Source organism: Polistes dominula, unplaced genomic scaffold (assembly GCF_049000335.1).
Source record: "Polistes dominula isolate Pdom_NZ unplaced genomic scaffold, Pdom_raw_medaka contig_22, whole genome shotgun sequence".
Lineage (NCBI taxonomy): Eukaryota > Metazoa > Arthropoda > Insecta > Hymenoptera > Vespidae > Polistes > Polistes dominula.
This window is the reverse complement of record NW_028300966.1, coordinates 5,252,052-5,274,520: the sequence shown is the minus strand read 5'-3', so window position 1 is coordinate 5,274,520 and position 22,469 is coordinate 5,252,052. Positions and strand designations below refer to the sequence as shown.

At 33.8% G+C, this 22,469-nt stretch overlaps 1 protein-coding gene across 3 annotated transcripts in view; it reads right to left on the bottom strand.

Moving 5' to 3' along the window:
* The window catches only part of LOC107071712 (inactive tyrosine-protein kinase Dnt), a 78,205-nt gene that overhangs the window by 42,247 nt on the left and 13,489 nt on the right, over window positions 1-22,469 (bottom strand). For 2 of the 3 annotated variants that reach the window (XM_089172894.1, XM_089172895.1), the window contains one exon: window positions 6,224-6,351. The exons of the other annotated variant lie outside the window; for it this stretch is intronic. In XM_089172894.1, the coding sequence (XP_089029020.1) occupies window positions 6,224-6,351 (128 nt within the window). The remainder of the gene's footprint in view (window positions 1-6,223; window positions 6,352-22,469) is intronic. 3 annotated transcript variants of the gene reach the window in all.

Below are 22,469 nucleotides of genomic sequence, written 5' to 3'. Positions count from 1 at the left end.
TTGAATAAAAAATAACGATTTTACATCATACAATAGACGATTGAGTCTATTCAACCAAAATCAACAACGTGAGTTGGCCAAAGTTGAAGTCCAACGAGAGAAAAGGATAGATAGGACGGAACAGACAGGATACGAGAGAAAGAAAGAGAGAGAGAGAGAGAGTGAGTGAGGTAGCAGTGTTCTATTATGCATGCACCCTCTAGGAAGGGCCTGTTTCTCTCTTATTCTATTCGTCTTTCTCTCTCTCCCTCTCTCTCTCTCTCTGTCTTTCTGTCTGTGTCTTTATCTTTCGTCGTGTAGTTTCTCGTATACCTTAACATAATAAGGTCGTATTATGCAGCATATACAAAATTTCCAGTTTAAACGCAAACCACGTTCGTACCTTAAGGCCTCGTACTCTCACGAACGGTCGCTTTTCTACGAGGAAGTTAAGCTACGAAAAGCGCACCTTACGTGACGCTGTCCTGTACTGAGTCTTCCAGCTTTATCAGAGATTATGTTGATCGTATTTCATTTTGAAATATTATTAAATTTTAACTTTAACGTTAAATGTTTTTCTTTGTACAACGCTTTCGAATCATTGTTGATATCCATTAGATTCATCTTTGAAATGCTACTTAAACTAAACACTCTTTGCTCTTCTTATTATTATATCTTATCTTAACGATTTATCTATAATATATAAGAGTTTTGGAATGAACTTTAATAATAATTGTCAGAATTATATTAAATTTGTATGCTTAATTACGTCGATGATAGTAATAATAACAATGATGATAACGTCTTGAGATAAGGGAGGAATGCGAGAGAAAGAAGAATAGAAGAGAAGACAAATCTCAGGGAGAAAAGGGGAAGGAAGCGCGTTACTCGTGGAAAATATATTTTCGGAGAAATTACGCGAGTCCGGTCTCGGGTTACGGGCGATTATGTCGCATAATCCGTGGCAGGCGCGTTCATTGGTGGTCCGAGGGGAGCGACACGTAGACTCGGGGTGTCGGATGTCCCTGCGGCTGATATTCCCTGTTATCCGAAACACGAGGCTGTTATCTCACAGGACTTACCATACGGAAGCCACGAAGGGCGTTCGTGGTGCCCTACGCGAGCACACATCACCTGCCCTCTGCCTACCTTCCCTCCACCTACCATCCTACAGGATTATCGAAAACGTACCAAGCATTAATCGGTTCGCATCAACGATCGTGATCTCGTTGAATTTCCAATTAATTCCAACACCCCCTTCGCCAAACGATATTAATATCATTAGTAAGCCCTATGTCTTCTTATTTCTTATTCAAATAATTACTGATTGCGATGCATATTTAATATTTCTCCTTTTGCTTTATTTATCGTTAAATATTGGAAATATCAAAACATTATATCGTTCTAAATCGTATCTCATTTATTTCACAAAGTATAGATACTTTTAACTACTTTTCTATACAACGAGATAGGAAATAGTGACTATTTTGACGAAACTATATTGATCTATGTTCTTTTATGACAAAAAAATATTCAACGAGAAGACAAAAGCTTTGAATTTAATCCTCAATCAATCTAGGATCAATTGGCGCTAACAATTTTTGTTTTTCTTTTATGAATAAAATAACAATCTGAAAGAGTCCGTGATTTCATCTAAAATATCAACCGATTAATTGGAAGTGGAAATATTATCATACTGTATAGTAATAAAAGTAATGCGATAAAGATATCAAAGAGAAAAGTTATAATCTCGTAATCGTTTGTAAACGTCAATGACCATCGTTACGATTTCGACAACGCTTCTGTCGCTGCTGCTACCGTTTGCCAACATGCACGAAAATACGATCGATTATTTACGGCCGCAATTTAATTAATTAACGGCAGCCGCGGTAATCGACGGTTATACGCGCGCAACTATCAAAATGAAATATCGTAGATCACGTATTTTGGCGCTCTCATACGCGTCGAGTACGACGGCAGGTAATAAATTCCTAATGAATGAGCCAGCAATCGAACTGATTTCTCTTCATTATTATTATTATTTTTTCCCCACATATGGATATGAAAAAAAGGTTACCTGACGATTATATTTAGACGACAACAATAAACAGAAAATATTTTGTAAATTACTGATCTCTTAATTTTTATTCTTTCGTTTTATCTTTTACAAGCTTTTCTAAGACAATCTTCCTCTAACACAGTCTTTTCTATCTTTATAATTACACTCTTCGTCTCTGTCGACAATCGTCACGATGGTATCCTTACGATCCTTTGACCTTTTGACGTCGGAAAGATTAAAAAAATCGAAAGATTCTAGAAAAGAACATTTCTGCTTCTTCTACTGATCTGTTCTGTTGTTAATAAGAAAGTAAAAAGAACTAAAAGTAGGACATCATGAAAGATTGATGCATTTGGAAATAAGAAATAAAGATTGCATTTCGGGTGATCCTAAAATTCTTATATTAGGCTACTTTAGGTTAATTACGTTGTCAACAATTCAAGAAAATATTAACTTTAGGAATGTTCGATCCATCTATAAAATTATAGTCAGCGTTGAATCCCTAAAAATTTCCTATTAAAACTATAAATTATATAAAAAGAAAATAATTAACCACAAAGGAAAAATAAAATTATTTAATACAATAACAACGGTGAAAAAATAGTAATTGATTCAATTTAGAAGAAGAATTAAAACTTTTTGCAATAAACGGAATAAACATGAATTCGGAATGATTCATGAATCATCCACTTGTTAGGCGAAAGCTTCTCAGCTCTTCTTTCTCCCCCATTTTATTGTTAACACCGTTCTCCGCGAATAGTAAAACCAGGAGAAGAGAAAGATGGACGTTGTGTAAAATGGGGTGAATATGACAGGGGTGGATGGTCGGGTAGCCTAAGGCGACAATTACTTGTAATACCGTCGGTCTCTCGAGGCCGATGGGAACTCGATGGGGCGTACTTTCGTTCCAACGAAAGAAAAAAAGGATATTATTGCTATCTAGGAGCAATAGGGCATACACGAGTCCCTATCTACGTTAGCAGAGAAAAAAAGGAAGGGACGCAATACTGACGCAACCCCTCGTCTTATCTTCAATTCGACGTTACCCGATCACTCGAACAGATCTTATACCCTTCGATTTCGGTTAGATTGAACGTCAGGATAATTGGGACAATCGTATGAACAATCTCGATTCAAATCTGGTAAGGGAAGTTCATGAAACGAGACCATTTTCCACGACTAATCTCGAGTAACTGTAATCCTCATAGTTTCAACCAATTCTATTCTATGGGAAAATTATTTAACGTGTATATATATATATATATATATATATATTGTATTTAATATTCAGATATAGAGGGTATTCATAGTTTCAACCAATCTTATTCCACGGAAAATTATTAAACGTGTATATAAATCCAATTTATTGTATTTCATATACGTATATAGAGGGTGTTTTCCCTAACTAATTTCGCTCGTTTTGAATAATATAAAAAATCTTTATGAGACATATTTTGATTGATGGAAAAAGAGGTATGTCATCGAAAAAACATTTTTTGGTAAGGCCTTCTTTTATGAATCTTTTCAAAATCGTCGTTATTATTTACCTTGTAAGCGTGTATTTTTTTATATTGTAACTTGTACGAATGACTAGACTATCAATACAGGACAAGATTATTCGAGATTATCTTTATCGATAGAAAGACAAAGATAACAACAAGGAGAAACAGCGATAGTGAGTCAGACATTGCGAAGGGTACGGATAGAACGTAAATTACCACGCACAACAAGAAGTTTTCGTGAACAGAGATGAACGGATAGACAAACGATACGGCATGTGTAATTGGGGTTGCGACCCTGTTACGCGAATGGACACGTCCAACTATCAGATATATAGCTCTACGCTAGTAAATTTCATCCATACTCCAATTTGATTTGCCTATTTGTATATCGATTTCGATAAATTTTCTCCGCGACAAGCTAGTTTATCTGTCAATATTTTAATACGTAATGTATTTGCTTATTAGATATTTTGAATTTTTATTATATCATGTATGTATGTACTATGGAACGAACGATATATTCGACGATTTTCAAGGATTTAAGGATTATATCATACACACATAGAGAGATACGTGATTATTTATGACAATTGCATACCATATTTTACGTAAAAACATTAGTTAAATTCAATTTAATCGTTAGTATGATTATATAATGGTATAATGAGGCCGAATATATCTGTTTTACTATTTAATAAATATATTCCATTTAGCGTGGCCTAGGATAGTGTTTTCTAAATTTTTAATTAACTTTATGACCTTATTATTGGGTGCCAGTTAATTAATTAAGACAATCCGACGATGCAAAAGTATCGAAATGGAAAAATTAAAGGAAACAAATGATATACAAAAAATGCGAATAAATTAAAAGCATCTTACATGCGTTTATTTGAAACTCTTCCGAGATACTTACTGACTACTATATATCTTACAATTTGTCGTTTGAAAAATTATACGCGTTATTTTAATTCTCTGCATTAATATTCGAAGAGTTCAAAAAAGCTTGATGGCATCAAGGGACATTTAGTTTCCTATTTTCCTGTCACAATAAAAATATATAATATTTATGCCCATTTTATGTTAATCAAAACAAAATAGACAATATATTTGTAAATGGTAATATATTGTACACTTATTGTTATGAGCTTCATGGCTTATTTTATAATTACTATTGATTATAATAATAATAATAATAATAATAATAATAATAATAATAATAATAATATTTATAATTATAATTTTTATTATATTTTTTTTATTATAATATTTATTATATAATTTATAATTATATAATAATAATAATAATTATATTATTATTATTACGATTTATAATGTTTCAATGAAACGTTTCAACATTTGCTCATTGACATGAAATAAAATTGTAAAATTTGATTGAACATTTATTAAAAAGAAATTCGAACGATAAATTTTCAAGGATTCGACTCGACGCATTGAAACATTTTTTTATTAGCTCGACACGGTAGGAAGCAATCGATTCGTAATGGGAGGCAAATTGTGCCGTTCAAAGGCGAATGAAATTATAGAGAAACGTCGATGCATTCGTCCGTATACGAGAATCGCATACGCGTCCTTGCATTTTCTTCGTAATTCAATCCTATCTCGAGATTTTAACACTTTACATTCCTACATTTGAGTGTAAATTTATAAGACGATCGCGACATTTTTCAACACTCGTAAATATTACAAAACATTATCGAATTTGCAAAAGTTTTTTTTAATTTACATGGAATAACGAATAATTGTTTTAATTATTTCTATATGTACGTTTGTGGCAAATGTCAGGGTCAGAGTATCCAAAAATGAATAGAATTTGAAAGAAGAAAGATAAATGAAGAAAGAAACGAGAACCGCGTAATCCACGATTTCCTTGTCAGGAGGTGGTGGTGGGAGTGTTTTAGAGGGTGAGTACGGTTTCCTTGGTGACTAAAGGGGGAAAGTAAAATCGAGACACGGACTGCCGCTCTCTCATCGCTTGTTTGTATTTCATATTGATAGAGTATTGATATAGTCCTCGACCGAGGTCTCCACCCTCTCTCTTTCGTTGAACACCCTCTTGCTAAACTACCATGACGATGCTTTAGAGCCCTCTATACGCGTTTCTCTACGTATACACGTGTATCTACATATGTATGAGTATATAGTAGCGTTTATTTAAACGAGCATACCATGACTTAACACTTAAAGGACCACCATTATCTCTCTTCATTTGATTCAACTGACCAAGCGAATATTTTAACATTTCTATGTATGCGCGTGTCTATTAACATGTGTAATACAACGGTGTATAGGTTAGATGGAAAAATAACTTTTATTCTAACTTCTTTGAAAAGATTTAGCGTAAAACGTTAGTACGTTATATGAATAATGTTAATGACGTATAATGACGAATATTTTTAATATATCAATATACCTATAATCTAAAATAAATTATGGTGATTTTGTAAAACACATTGACCGACGATTGTACTTTAAATATTCGTATTTTAATCGTTAACTTTACGTAGTCTAGATCATTGACATTCGTTTTTTTACCTCGTTCATTATTCCGCTCTAGACTAATGAGAAAAATATTCCTTATCCATCCTTTTATCCTGGATGATAAAGTTTGACAAGATACATCAAAAGGGAAAAGAATAATGAAAAAAAAACCATGCGTACATACCGGGTGGCGGGCTAAACTCTGCCAGGAAAATTCAAGATCTGCTATATTCGCTGGCACCGGAACGACAAAATTCATGGCGTACGCGTTGACCACCCCCTCTCTGACGTAGTACAATTCCCCCTCGAGTCCTGAAAGCAGAATATGCCAGAGAACGGATATCGATCGAACGATCAATTATGAAAAAGGCATAGGCCGGTGGCCGATGGGCGATGGTCGATGGCCGATGCGAGGGCAAAGTTCTTCTTCTTTCTATCGACTAGCTTTTCCCTACCATTACCACTACTACTACTAATCTTACTTCTTTAGCAAAAGAAAAACGACCTATCACGAATTATACCACGTGCACCCCTTACCAAGGTACATACGTTTAAAAGGACGATGACCAGCAGGGTGCATAATTCGAACTTGTCTAAAATAACTTTATTTGCAAAAAAAAAGGAATTAGTATTATTATACTTATACGAAACTTAATACAACTTTCAAGTATTTTCGTATACTTTTTCAATTTGTCTGTGTCTATATAATAATATTATAGAAGGATATCGTTTAAATCTAAAATTTTAAACATCGATTCCTTCTTTCCTTCCTACATATCGTAAGAAGCAACTACTGATGGTTATTATCACCGTGTTTAACGGATCGTGAAATCGTATATCTCAAAAGGTTACTCGACGCACGAAATATCATAGATATTCGGTAGATAAATTTTCAATTTCAAATCTATGAGAAAAATAAAATAAAAAGAAAAAACCATTAAAAAGACCATGGCACTAGACAAACTATTCCATTTTAATATTCAACTTGAATTTATATCGCAAAAATATTGGAACCTATGTTTTCCTTCAATGCAAATCATTAATTTTTAATTGAATTAAACGTATTTTATCATATATGGAACTTATTATTGACTTATTTCTAACTGATAAAAGAATTTTCTTTTTTTTAATTCTTCATTTGAGATGTTACAATGGTCTGTTAAATCTTATTACACGTTATAAATACAAAAGAAAGACTAAAAATTAGACATGTAAATAGAAAGAAAGAAAGAAAGACAGAGAGAGAGAGAAAGAGAGAGAGAAAGAGAGAGAGTAAAGAAAAACTAGCGTATTTCCGTATCTATTTCATTTTTCTTTTCCTTCTTTCTTCGTAGGATCTTTTTACGGTGGTGTACATGAATCATCGTTTGAAAATCTTTTTTTCGTAAATTTAAGCGTTACTCGTAGGCGAATACTACACGTTTTTATCCACTATCATAGTAGACATTCCCAACATTTCTTTCCACCCTCAACAATTCTGCGGATAGGTAAAACGAGTAAGGTCAGAATTTTCTCAGCCCGATCTCAGCGTCATTCGTGTCTATCTTCACGTATGACTACGCAATTCGATATCTCGTCCGTGAACGATATCCAGAGATGTTCATCTAATAAATATATTTATATATAAATATAAAAATATCTAGCATGTATGGGTTTACCTGTACTTTACTAGACGTATACTACACATATGTAAGAAACATATGCGACGACGTAACCATGGCAACGTTTTCTCTTCATGATACCACGATAAGACGTTTTTGAATATGTGAAATATTCCGATTTGAAATATACATATGTACATATATACGTATATCTCTCATATGTTTATCTCTTGAAACCGAGAGAGAAAGAGAGAGAGAGAGAGAGAGAGAGAGAGACTTAGAGAAAAAGAAGAACAAATACTTGTAGTTTTTGGCCGACCATATCTTGTTGAAACAAATCTCTCGTATAACGTCCTCTCGCACGAACGTTTTTCAAGTAGGCCCTTGATGTATATATATGGATACAGTCATAAATATTTCACTTTTTTCGAAAAAAGAATGGCATCATTTCGCTTCGGTTTTTCTCAACCATAGATACATAGTTTCTTTTTTGTCCAATTATTATTATTGATTCAACGATATCTCTAGTTACAGGAAAAGATAGAAAAAATATAATATAGTTATTCTTTATTTGAATAAAAATCGCAAATATGTGTAATTCACATATTATTTCGTTAAAACAGTGAATTTTTTAACGAGATGCCAAGATTCATAATATACCTATAATAAATCGTTTTTAATATTCTCCATTCGAGTTGAAATTTGATAAAAAACATTTAATAAAAATATGATGAAAAAAGTTTATTTCGTATTTGACATCAAGGATAAAAAATGTATTATATAAATTTGTATATTCTCTTGGTATATTTTTTACTCAAATTAAAGAGAAAAAGCAAAAGGTATTTAGTAAAACCAACGATTTGCAGTTTTAAACTGCTTTAACAAGTTATCGATGAAGCGAATAGTAGACATCCATTTATTAAGTCGAAAATGTCCTCACGCGAATGGCGTTCGTCATTCGAAACTCGAACTGCCTAAGCCTCGTCGATGTCGCTTCGGTTTTCTCGCGTGACGAAACTTTAGAGGAGCAATCTAAAGTTTCCTTCTGCTTCCGCCATTTCGTATGATCTCTCCGTGACTGCAATTTCTATTTCACGCTTCGCCGTGGAAACAACGGGCCGCTATTAATTTTCCTCTCAGTTTCCACGTTACTATATATACATATGTATATATGTATACCTACATACATTAGTATCCGCTTTTTTCGCTCTTAACAAATAAATATATTTACGATAATTTTGAATCTTAAGATTAAACGAACATACTTGGTAAATAATTCAATATCACTTATAAGAGCAACAAAATGTTATTTTGTTATGTAGCATTGTTATTATCTATATAAAGAAAGAAATAAAATAAAAACGGCACACGCTTGAGCGTGTCTCGAATACTCATGTCGATAGTTATAAGACGATGGCAAAGGGAAGTTGAGCGTTAAGGGAAACGTTAAGAAGATTAAGAAACTTTCTACTCCATAGTTCGTAGTCTTCCAGAAGAAAGACAAACACGAAGGAGCAAAGAAAACGATAAGATCCCAACCCTCTTTATTCACTCGGAGCTTTAAGCTAAGGCATCCAGAGAAACAAATTAATTTCCGCTTACCTCGAGACGTTTTCACCCTTGTTAATTACGAGCCTCGTCTATCTCACAATCCTACACAGTTCTATAGAAACCCTGACGCGACTCTGACGCACCTCAATTTCGATATCGATCCTACTTTCGTAGACATTTAACAATATTAAACTGCATTCATTTTTCACAAATGCAAATTACTAACGTAAAAATGTTTGTTTTGCTTCTTATTTATAAAATGAAATATCTAATTAGCAATTATTAAAAGTTTAATGACACATCACGTGGTGGTACTTATGACCAAATAAATGCTATTAAAGATTCATTTTGCAGTGGTACGAATTAAAGTTCGAACAGGTAATATAAAACCCTTTAAAAAGAAGCAGCTATATTCAAATAAATTTATTGCTGCAAAAATTTGAAAAGTTACAAAGCTATTACTCATAATATTTCAATCCATTATTGTGTCATTTCCAATATTATTCTCCATTCTAAATAACAATATAAATACAAAAAACATGTGTGCAGATCACATGTGTTAGAAGTGAAACCTTCAAAAATCTAAGTTTCGAGAGAATGAGACGAATACACAGTTTCAAGAGTAAGATAATTGTAGGATTTATTTATTATAATATTATTACCATATATAATAAAGGTCACCGGTATGGTCTCTGGGTGGAATAGCTAATAAAAAGTACACTTTTCCAAATTCAAGCAATAATAATGGAATGCTGAATGCGATAGTTATAAATAGACACCAAAATCGTAGGATGTTTATCAAAGGAAATATATAATTCGTCTGAAATTAAGTAAATATAAATAATCCTTTTTTTGAAACTCAGGTATAAAATTTTTTTTGTTAGTATGGTTTTCAATTTCTTGTTTTTATCTACATTCTTGCGCTGTATAACAAACATTTTAGGATAGACGAAATAAAGACATTACGAAAAACATATGGAAAATACTGCTCGACTAAACGAAGATTCTGATAAAATGCATTGAGAGATCTAATAGAGATATTCTCTAGAAATGTTTTTTCAACTCTATAGCCTGCCACACTTCGAGATCCTTGTTACCTATTTATAACATATCTCGTCTTTATTCTTTGAACCACAGACTTATCTTTCTAAATACTCTCGTCTAAATAAAAACCTGAACAACGAAAAATCTAAAAAATGCATTGAATCGTATCGCTCTCTCAGTTTATCGTACTGTGTACACTACGAATCTCAAATTTCAGCCCCGTGGTAAGCTCCACCGATTCACGCTAGGCGATCAAAATCTTAAAAATGTTTTTATTTTATTGAAAAATTAGTATAAGTTTCTTAAATACGCAAATATTACAATTAATAATATAATTTTCTTATATGCATGGGTCAGTACATGTCTTTGGATATTTTTTATAAAAACATATAAAAATCAAATTTAATAGACATATTTTGTCTTTATGAATTAAATATACTTTATAAAGAAGCAAAATAAAAATGTGACAGTAATTTACTTGCTTTTGAATGGAATTTGTCAGCTGTTCCTAATGTATCCTACAGTGTTCTCTAATTCTTTTTCTGTAATGTATCTTGTAATCATTTTTTTAAATAAAATATTACAGACAATACAATTATTATATATTCTATGTATTTCATAATTATTTATTATAATATTTGCGAAATAAAGAATTTAATACTAATTTTTCAATAAAATAGAAACATTTTTAAATAGATAAGATATGACACGTTGTAAAAAAAAAACTATAGGCATGAATATTACCGCATCTATAATAAAGATAATAAATGTAGATCGAATTTCAACAGACCTTCCCTGTTTTTTATAATTCTTTTCTCATGAAAAGGAACCGACCTTGGGGTGTAGGTAGCTGACAAAAACTAATATTTTCAAAATTCTATCCATCAAGATGGAATGCTGAATGCGATAGCCATAGATAGAGACGAAAATTGTAGAATATTTGTCGACAAAAAGATACGCCGTCCTCTAATTCAAGTAAATATAATATATATTTTTTTGAACTCAGGTAGATGAATTTTTTTATCTTACACTTTTCACCCTTTCTGGGAATTTGAGATATCTTTATCATGGGTTAGCACATACAAGTATTTCTTTTTGTGTTGCAACTAATAACTGTAGATGCTGTTAAAGAAGGGAACAATTGTGGTCGCATTTTTTTCGTTTCATCGGGTTTTGAATTACAACGATTTTAAAATCAATTTTTTATTTTCTTTGTTTTATTTTATAATATTAAAAATTTTAAAAAAATATATTTTTTCTAAATTTTTTTCTATATTTTTAAAATAAGTTATATTATTGTTTTTTTATCAGATACATAATAGCAAATAATATTTGTTTTTGTCACGTGTCCAGTTTCTTCTATTTAAAAGCTTTTCTATTTTATTGAAAAATTAGTATAAATTTCCTAAATACGCAAACATTATAATTAAAAAACATGTCTTTGGATATTTATAAGAAAAATATTCTACAGTATTGTCTAATTCTTTTTCTCTGATGTATCTTGTAATTATTTTTTTTCTTTTGTAAAATATTGCAGACAATACAATTATTATATTCTATACATTTCATAATTATTAATGATAATATTTACGAAATAAAGAATTTAATACTAATTTTTCAATAAAATAGAAACATATTAAAATAGAAATAGAAAAATAGAAATAGAAAAATAGAATAGTAAAATAGAAAAGAAATTACACGTATATATATACCTTCCAGACTCACACAACTTTCACATCTAGACAACTTACAAAGACAGACTTCACACTTTCTTTCTTTATTTCGACCGTCGGTTTGTTTGGACCTTATACTTTTGTCGCATACCTACGTGCTTATCTCTGTTTATTCTTCTACCCTTCTATCGCTCCTACATACATACAGGTTTAGTATCGAAATAATATGTGTCCACGCTTCGTAGTATGCAGTCGCACACAAACACACACATATACAACCAGGAGCAATAACTACGAAGCAGAACATAAAGAAGAGACCGAGAATAGGAAAAAAGTATATAGTTACATTCTGTCTCATTCTCTCGCAGGCTCAATCCTATATGCTTGTCTCTATTTCTCTTCTTACTAAATATCGTGGCCGTTGCCTATAAGCTCACCGGTCCGTTGCCTATCCGTATACAGCTCCGTTGCCTATCCGTATACAGCTCCGTTGCCTGACCCTCCCGCGTTTCATTTTTTTCAAATCACTCCCTATTCTAAAGATGTTTTCACTTCAAAAAATATATTTTTTATCATATTCTTCCAGAAAAATAAATTAATATCTTTACAATTGATTAAAATTATAATTAAAATATAATTTACTGCAAGTGTGGAATCTTAATAACTATTTATGTAATAACTTCGACGGTCCACGGGGAATCGTAGGAGAGGATTGGTCACGTAAAAAAAAGAAGAAAGAGTAAGACGATAGAAAAGAGCTCGTTCGCGATATGAGGTTAGTTCCAACGGAATGAAGAAAAAAATATATATATATATATATACATCTACGAGATAAATCTTGGATGATCCCAAGAGAGGTAAAAGTCTGTGGACCGGCTAACTTCGGCTGGGATTAAGTTTCGTAATGCTAAGATGGTTTCACTGGTGCAACAAATGAACGTAATCCTGTTACAGGGCGATATAAAACCTCGTAAGGCTTCGTCGTCCTCAACTTAACTGTACTAATCCACTGTTTCTTCCTCTTCTTTCTTTTACTACCCTTTTATATCTACAAAACGTCTTTTAAATTTGAAAGAAGATATTTCGAAGACGTTTTAACGTGTATCAACTATTTCATTAGGAAACGTGACAGTAAATATATAAAAAAAAAATCTTCGAAGAGACTAATCAATTCGTATTGTGAAGAGTAGAAAATGGGAGGGGGGGGTAGCGTTCCCTCTGTGTGTGAAATCTTGCAAATAGCATTCTCGCGAAAGGAATCACAATCGTATCCATCAAGGCCGAGCATATCTCTGAAAAACACTCGGTTTCGTAAGCTGTGGACCGATCTATCAATTTACTTGTAGAGAATGCCAAAGGAAGAAATAAGAAAGAAGGAAAGGAAGAGAGAAAAAAAGGGTGTCCCGTTTTCCGAGATATTCCCATGAGACAAGTGAAGAGAAACTTAGGAGATGGGTACAAAAGAACCTACACCAACCAGGCTATAGGAAGATGGGTTATGTGTACCTCTCCAAGGCGAGAGTTCAGTGGTCGGACTAGACCGACTCCTGCTAAGTAGAAAATCGTGTCTGGCATATGAACAGGCGGACGGACGGGTGTTAGAACGGGTCTTCGACCATCGTTGTTGGTCGCTGCAGAAGACCGCTAATGTTGCTTTGGGTGTGCCAGTAGAACGTCCATAAACGCATTACTCCACTCGAATTTCAACTCTCATCGTGAAAACCTCTTCCCGACATAAGATCGATTATTAAATCTTCTAAACAAAATAATACAGTTTTCATTATACACGCGTATAATCGATTTTGTATTATAGATTCGTTCATTCAGGAATAAAGTAAGTTTTAGAATACAACTGTTCGCTTTATATATAATTCCGAATCTTTTCATGATAAATAATAAAATCCAATTAGAAGAATTAGTATGAATAATATGATAAAAAAACTCGTTAATTATGTAAACTATAATATTATTAAAAAAAAAACATACTACGTCACATGAAATATCATTTATTGAACTACAAAAAAAAAACAAAGTTACTTTGTAGAATGCATTTTACAAGAAAAATTTGGAATGATTTTGAGATCGGTTACGCACGACTAGTGTGCTTTTTGCGACCGAGCGCGCGCAAAAATAAAAAGAAAGAAGAACAAGAGGGGGAAAAAATGATAACGAATAAATAAACAAACACAAATAGATAGAACGAGAGAAGAGTACTTTCGTGTTAACGAGAATCTGAGCGAATGCGCATGCTTACGATGCGTCATCGGTGTATTAGCGAACGGAACGTTTGATCTCTTCACCCCCAGTACCCTCGCACCAACTCGTTTCGCTTTTGTTTACGTTAATTCTGAAAACCCTGCTATAAACGTCTCTACCGAGCTTTTATCCGAGGGATTATAAATGGAGCTCACCCTCTCTCTCTCTCTCTTTTACTATCATTTTTTTCTTTTTTACCCTCGTCATCCCTTATCGTACGACCGAAAGAATTATCACGCGTTTGTTCATTTACTTTGCATCAACGCGCTGCATTCGCGTATCATTTAATGTGCTTTGTCGAAAGACTAAACAAACAGCTACCTCTAACGTGTATGTAGTATTTAAAGAGATAACAAGAGAAAGAGAAAGAGAGAGTGAGAAGAAAAGATCATTCTCTCGAATAACGTAATTACTTGATAAAGCTTTATTGAGTTCAACAGTTATTTACCTTTTTCCACTCCATCTCTCGATTCTAATACTTTTCTAACTAACTAAAGTTATATGACACATATATCGTATATGTATAATATATGTGCGTGTAAACAGTCAGGGAACATTATCTCTTCGATCTAACTAAAGTTCAACACGTGAAATTGACAAAAGAGAAAGACAGAGTGGGAGAGAGAAGGGGGAGAGAGGGAAGTAAAGAGACAGAAGGGAAATCTCATCCCCGTTGAGTTGAACTCTCGTAGTGAGATCGAATTAGCATAGGGATCGACGTTGTATCGCAGTCTGATGCGACGTCAAATTGAATTTGTAATGTAACGCTCGCGCGCGCGAGCGCGTTGTTCGCGACTCGAGAGTATAGTAATGCGTACGCACTATGTAACATTGTTCTAACAAGCGCTTTCTCTACACGCGCTTACTTTGCTAATTGAATTTTCCGTTAATTGCGTGACTCGTGTTAAATTTGACTCATTGTAAATTCGCTAATTTCTACGATCTCGTGTGTCAAAACAATTTTTCCAAATATAAAATACGTGTTCTCGAATTCATCGATATCGTTCTATGCTAAATGATTTATATCCGAACTAAATAACATATGCCTTAATCATATAATTCGTGCAAATGTATTACGATTAATAAATTAAATGAAACAAATTTTTGATCCGAAACGAAAATGAAGGAATAAATTGTCGTAAAATCGATCTACGTTAATTGTTTTGCAAAAAGCAGCTATTTTTGTTATCGAAATAACATTAACTTTCGGAGGATACGGTCGCTTGTTAATATATTCATTTATGTTTATATTAATGCATATATAACAAAGGTAATTCTTATTAATAAAATCGACTATGGTATATCAAGCGTAGAAAATACGCACGCGCGATATATTTTCGTAAGCGAGATTACATGCAACTCAGCATGAGCTCGACGTTCTTGAACACGAAATAGATACTGGAAACAAAATAAAAAGAAAAAGAAACGGAAGAAGGGATAGGGGAAAGGGAAAGGAACGCAAACCATGGAAGTTCTCGGAGATTTCGATCGGGGTCAGGAGCTAAGGTAAACACATTAAGGATACAACATCCTGTAGGAAACACATCCTGGTAGTAGGAATGGGTAGAGGAGTTGGCGCCCCGGGGGTACGATCGAGTGAACCGGAAATTTGAACGTCTCGAAAATCGACGACGTTCATCGGAGGCAGAGGAAAAAGTTTAGCGAAGCAGATGAAACGAGACGTTTAATCTCCCAGCTTGTACTCATAAAATCTACCTATATAGGCCTACCTATAGGCACGCCCTTTAGCGTCTCGCTTTTTTATTTTTGTACCTGTCAATGCCAATCGATTATCAACATAAACTTCCGTCTATATTTCCATCAGTACTTTCCCTTATAATCATAAATCGTTATTATCGTTTCTCATTCGTTAGACGCTTAAAATTTATCATTCATATAAGATTGAAGAAGAACTTGATAAAAGAAAAAATAAAGTTAGAAGAAGAAAAAAGGCTACAACGATATTTTCAAGGTTTATACTACGACAAAACTTAAATCTCTTCGTGTCTCTGGAGTGTTCTCCGATCGTTTCCCTTGTAGCTTACTTCGCCCTTTGTTTATCCATTCGTAAATGGAGCATTTTCGGTTGTAGGAGCACGACTAGTTTCGTATCGTTCACGTTCACAAGATATGCTACTCGATTCGACAAACCAATATTGGCATCCCCGCCTTTTGCTCTCGATGAGTCGGGATAAGTTTCCCCGTTTAACCGTATCTCGAGTAGCTATCGAAGATTCTCGAAACGCTTAAAGCAGTTACTTCGAATCCCCTGGCTATCGGAAATCCTAATATTCCAATGTAACTGTGTGTATGTGCGCCTGGCAAGTCTATGATGCTACGAATATCCTGTTATCCACCGTGTGCGTTCGTTCCTAACCGCACTATTACCTTCATACTTTATTTTCGTTAGGTCGAAACTTTTGCTATTTCGCAAGGATCTATGTACTTTACCGGGTGCCATTCCCGTAATGGCACAAATATCCTATATAATATACTAACTGATTTATTTTCATTCATAAATGTATATCTGTAGAAAAAAGTAGAAATATAATTGGAAAAGAAAATATAAATATATGAAGATTTTCTCGTATTTTCGTATTTTGTTTTTCTTTCTTAGATACTCTATCCGAGATATATTCCAACTTTTTCGTTAATAAATCAAAATGGGTCACCCTATAAATATCTTCTACTCGTATAGGCTACTACCCATCTATAGCTAATACTTTTGTTTGGATTAACTCGATTTAGCCGGCTTCGCATTCCAGCTTTTAGTCGAATTAACTGTAGAAAGCGACGCTACCGCATTTTCACCATTTCCCTCGCTTACCTTTCCATTTCCGCACGTATCTATGTACGTATATAATACTTATATAACGTGCATATAAGCCACAGATAGAACATTTCGCATACTATCTTTTGTATCCATACTTGTCCAGCTCTCTTGCATTACCAAGAGTACCATTTCAAAAGGAGTCCTTCAGAAATGTGATTATTTCAACGCGACGACCAGATCGACGTATAATTTCCTTCAGCTAATATAATTTATCAAATAAATACGATAGTTTTGTACTCGTTGAAGAGCACAGAAAATGGATAGAAAAAAATCTAACATTATTCAAATTTAATTAAATATACGTTATACTTTTTACTATTGCGCAAATTAAAAAATTATTTCATATAGGTAATTAAATTGAAATTTTGTATCCCTTGAGAAATTTAATCTGATTTATCTAAATTTTCACTTTTAAGACAATAACGATATCTTTGATCTCTAATCCTTTAATTACTTTTATCTAACAATAATAGTACCATTTGATTAGCCTATTTTCTTCATCACGTCGGTGTAAAATATTCTAAAAATAAAGCAACGAGACGACCTTGAATTTATGTTCCTTCACGTACGTATTTAATCTGGATCACTTATCGCCAAATAATACAAAGATACTTATTACCACAGATGGATGCCAGAGTACGTATGTGTGTATGTACTAAAGTCGAATAAAATTCCAAGAGAAAAGTCTTTTATCGTGGTAGAGAGAATAAAAAAAAGCAATAAAGAAAAAGAGAAAGCACGCAATGTCACGTTGACTCGTCGAATTTGTAATAAAGAAGATAAATGCGTCCGTCAGAAGCTAATCTTGTACTTTTCCGTTGCACCCTCGTTCATAATTCATTAAGGTCCATCTCTTTTCGTCGACGAGGCGACAAAGTACTCGACAAGTGCTACAGGCAAATTTCGAAAGGACCAACTTTCTCTCCCGTTTCTTTTCTTATATTTTTCGCTCTTTGATATAAAATAATTGAAAATGCGAAAAGAAATATCCGCCGGTATCTTAATGAGTAATATAATCTAATCAAAATGATCATATTTATAGTTATTAGTAAGAAACACGATCGTTTATGATAAAACAAAGAAAATATATAATATTACCAATTTGCAACGTTAACCAAGGATATATGCGTTAATTTTGAGTACGAGTGTACTACGAAAGTGGTCCATTTAGTGTTCAGCTTACACTTGGCGCGATGAAGAGAAGAGAAGAGAAGAGAAGGGTGAATGGTGAAAAGGAAGGAGAAAGAGAAGGAGAAAGAGAGAGAGAGAGAGAGAGAAAACCGGATACCGAGGGTCGTTCGAGCAAGCTGGTGTTACTTCTCGCAAATTCTCTGGGTAAGAGAGTAAGAGGGTGAGAAAGAGATAGATAAAGAAAGACCCTACGGTACTACTTCGGTTGAAAATTATCTGCGCTCGTCCAGTGTCAGTTTCCTCAGTGAAAACTCACTTCTATAATACTTCACTATTCCCTATTGTTCTCTTTGTCAGTATTATTTTCTTCTCATCGTTCGGATCTTTTATCCTACTTTCTCGAGACCATGTCTCGCTTGACATTCAGTTAGTAGCCTCGCATTTGTAGAATCGTGCGAAACCTTCGCGAGAGTGTTCGCGTCGAAATAGTTTGCGGAAAGATTAAAAAAAAAGAAAAGAAAAAATTAGAAAAAAACATAGTGGGTAGGTAGATAAGTGAGAGCGAGAAAAGGTGTGAGATATAAAGAGAGAAAAGTAAAGAAAAAGAAGGAAAAGAAAAAAAAAGAAAAAGAAGAATCGTCGTCGTCGTCGTCGTCGTCGTCTCTTTCATGCCAAAGGGCCGACACGGAGAACCGTTGTTTCCCCGAGTGGCCCGAGAAAGAGCGTCGTCGAGTTAGAGGGATGTTTGTCTTTAATTAAAATCAGTCGCAACCCGTTTTACGCGCTTCACTGATTCTTCTTCTGAAAACCATTTTCTCCCATCTTTCTTCATCTTTCTCGATCTCGCTTTCTCCCATGTCACACTTTCCCAAGCATAGTGAGTTCTTAATATTCAATTATTCTTGCATGCTTTTAATTAACCGAGAAGCATCCAGTCCTTCGACGAATCCGATCTATCCCTCGAAAACAAAGACAAAGACAATTCCCTATGTTGTCAACACTCGATCGGTTCTTCGCACCTTCGGATTATCGATTTCCTTCGTGCTTTTCTATTAATATTATATACGATGTAAATATTATATGTAAAGTACATTTGAGAAAAGTATAAATCACAAATGGAAAATGTATAGTTTATAATAATTACGAGAAGAATGAACGAATAAGAACATCCGAATGATAAATGTTCCAACTAAGATCAAAGAAGACATTAGTTTATATTTATATAGGTATGTACTTAATAATCTAGTTAAGGAAATATCCGCGAGCCAGTATAACAACGACCATACCGAGTCTAATTGACTCTCTAAGGAGACGATAACAATGGCCAACGACGAGATCGTTCTCCTGGCGAACGAATTACACAAAATTCGCTAAATAAGAACCGTGTTATCTCGTTGTCTTTGTGAAAAATCGCTGAGCACGGTGGTGTGTGACTGTATAATAGCAAAGGATTTATAGTTGGCGAAGAGACAAGAAAGGAAGGAAATGAGGGGTAGGAAACGTTTCTGTTCTAGTGCTTCGAATACAACATTTTATAATATCGAGACTACTAACATTAACAAGAGCTATTTCTCTGCAATTCTGGACTCTATAAATCCTCTTTCTACTCGGTGCTACTCGGCGGTTTGAACGAAAAGACGAGAAGGGTGAACGTTTTAACAGTGAACGAAGAAAAGAAAGAGAATGAGAGAGGAAATAAAAAAAAGAGAATACATAGACGTTGAGAGTAAATAGGGCGAAAAGGGGAGAGAGAACGTTTATTCGAGAAAAGAAGAAAGGTGAGGGTGGTTGGCGAGCACTCGAGTCGATACGAGACTCGTCGAGGTTTAATAGGAATTATGACTGCGACGATACTGTCGGCGCTCGTCGATGAACGAACCGAAAGGATCCTGAATGGTTCGTAATTAATATGGCTTTTTGTTCGCGCGAAAGCACTTTCGTTGCCAGCTAGACCGTCTTTCTTCTCTTATATAGGGGCAAAAAGCGAAAGTAAACTCATTTACACGTACGAGACAATTGCCGCAATTAGATATATGTCAAGATTTTTATTGAAAAGATTCGTTAATGATATTTTTTGATACCGTTACATTTGATACCGTTATCGTTTTCTTTTCTTCTTTTTTTTTTTTACGAATAGTCGATGTTTTAATATTATTGAATGATTAATAATTCAAGAAAATTTATATTATATGTGAATAAATAATATCTAAATCTTACTAAAAAAATTCAACTCATCGTCAATCATTTCTATCTTCGCGTTTAATCGAAAGAAAATAAAACAATATATTTCTAAGGATTTAACCTTAGAAACATAATTTCAAACTAGTTTATTTAAATCCTCGAATGAATTAAAAGCTCGACAAGTTATTACAGGTTGATTTGATCGAATCGATGAATAAGAGGACTATTGCCGATAGTAGTTATGGAGGAACCTACCTAACGAAGTGAATCTACTCGAAGAAGCATCGCACAAAAATAAACCGCAACAGTATTTTTCTGCGGAACCGCAAAACGGCGTACAAAGTGTAATTAACGACAATTATCGTAACACGGTTCTACCCGACGCCATGTTAAATTGCTCTTGCAACTTGTCGAATTGAACTAAACGCTTGGTTATTAATGAATGCCGATACAAGACTAAGCCTATCGTCTGCGATCGAACAAAAAATGTTTCTTATCTATTCGTCGGATCGGTCTTCTCGTTCGATAACTCCAAAAACAGATCATTAAGAAATACTTTTTTCGTGAATGTTTCGATAGCGTGGTGTTAAGAAATGAAATATTAAATGTAACATTTGATAACTTATCATTATATTGATCAAACTATGAGAATGCTCAAACTTTACTTGATTGTACACCTTTTCGAATGCTTAATTCATTAAAACAAACGTCACGTACAGAGTTTATATCTAAAACAATAAAAATAAAATAAAAAGTTATATTTCATAAAATAGGCTTATTAAGATCTTAATTAAAGGTCTTTCAAATGTTAAATAACATTACTCGCAACGTAAACGTTAATCAACAAAATTCGTTGAATTCGTTGGAAAGAAAAGATATCAAGTTGCAATGGGTTAAGCGTATCATACTCTTACAATGGTAACCGTATAAACAACACGATACGGAAGAAATAGGGGAAGAACGAAACGATAAAAGTCCTTTTCAGAAATGAATGAGATCTGTTAATTGGCGTTTTGTTTTGTCTCAAGGCTCGGAAAGCACGCCACGAGAAACAACGAGGAAACGAAAATGAAAGAAAAGGAGAAACAGACCAAAGGAGAGGAGATAAAAAGTTTCGCGTTGGTCAGGACGCAAATTAATAAACGAGATTGTCTGTGGACTGGTTTGTTGCCAGCTACTCGAGGACTGCTCGATCGCCCTCGCTTATCATTATCATTATCATCATCATCATCATCATCACCACCATCATCATCATCATCATTGACGACGTCGTCGTCGTTGTCGTCGTCGTCGTTGTCATCCACCCCGACTACATTTTATCTACGATCGTTAATCGCCTTTGAGTGGCACTGAAGTGTCCATTTACTCGCTATGGCGGCCCTTCGAGTGTCAATTCGCTATGCTACTCTTGTTACCACCTACCCCTTCTCATTCACTGACTCGACTTGACTCGACCTAACTTGACTGGATTGTCCTTCATCCTGTTTCTCATCGACTTTAACTCTTATGAAAAAGGATGATATACGAGATTGGATTAACTATCTTTTTTTTGAGGTGGGGGGGGAGGATTTCTTTCCTTTTCTATATTAATCGACATTGTAAAATAAAAAATATTTTTAGAAGAGTCATTTATTTAAAATACGTATATAAACAAATGTGTGGCTTTCATGTTAAAATTTATAACATTTACGTAAATATATATATATACGTTTTAATATTTTTAATAATATCTTTAATATATACTTAAATAATACTTAATAATAATTTTATATTATATATATGTGGGACGAACGCCTCCATGCCAAAACTTGTTAAGCATTCGTGGAAGGGAACTGGTCGGTGGGCCCTGGATAGCTCAATTGGTTAAAGAGCAGTCGCCCGGAAAGCGAAAGATCCGTGGTTCGAGTCCCGGTCCAGTCAGTCCAGCGGTCCAGTTTTTTTTCACGAATCTTACATATATTATATAACAAAAAAATTTCGTTTTACTAAGTACTTTGAATACAATTTATGCTTTAATCTTTACTTTCTATTCTCTATTATTTGCTTCTCCTATAACTCTTACATATATTGGTCAATTCAGGATTTACTTCTTTATTTTCTTTTGCACCTTTTATCTATTATATAGAAAATCGAAACATGTTCCATAAATCAATATCCATA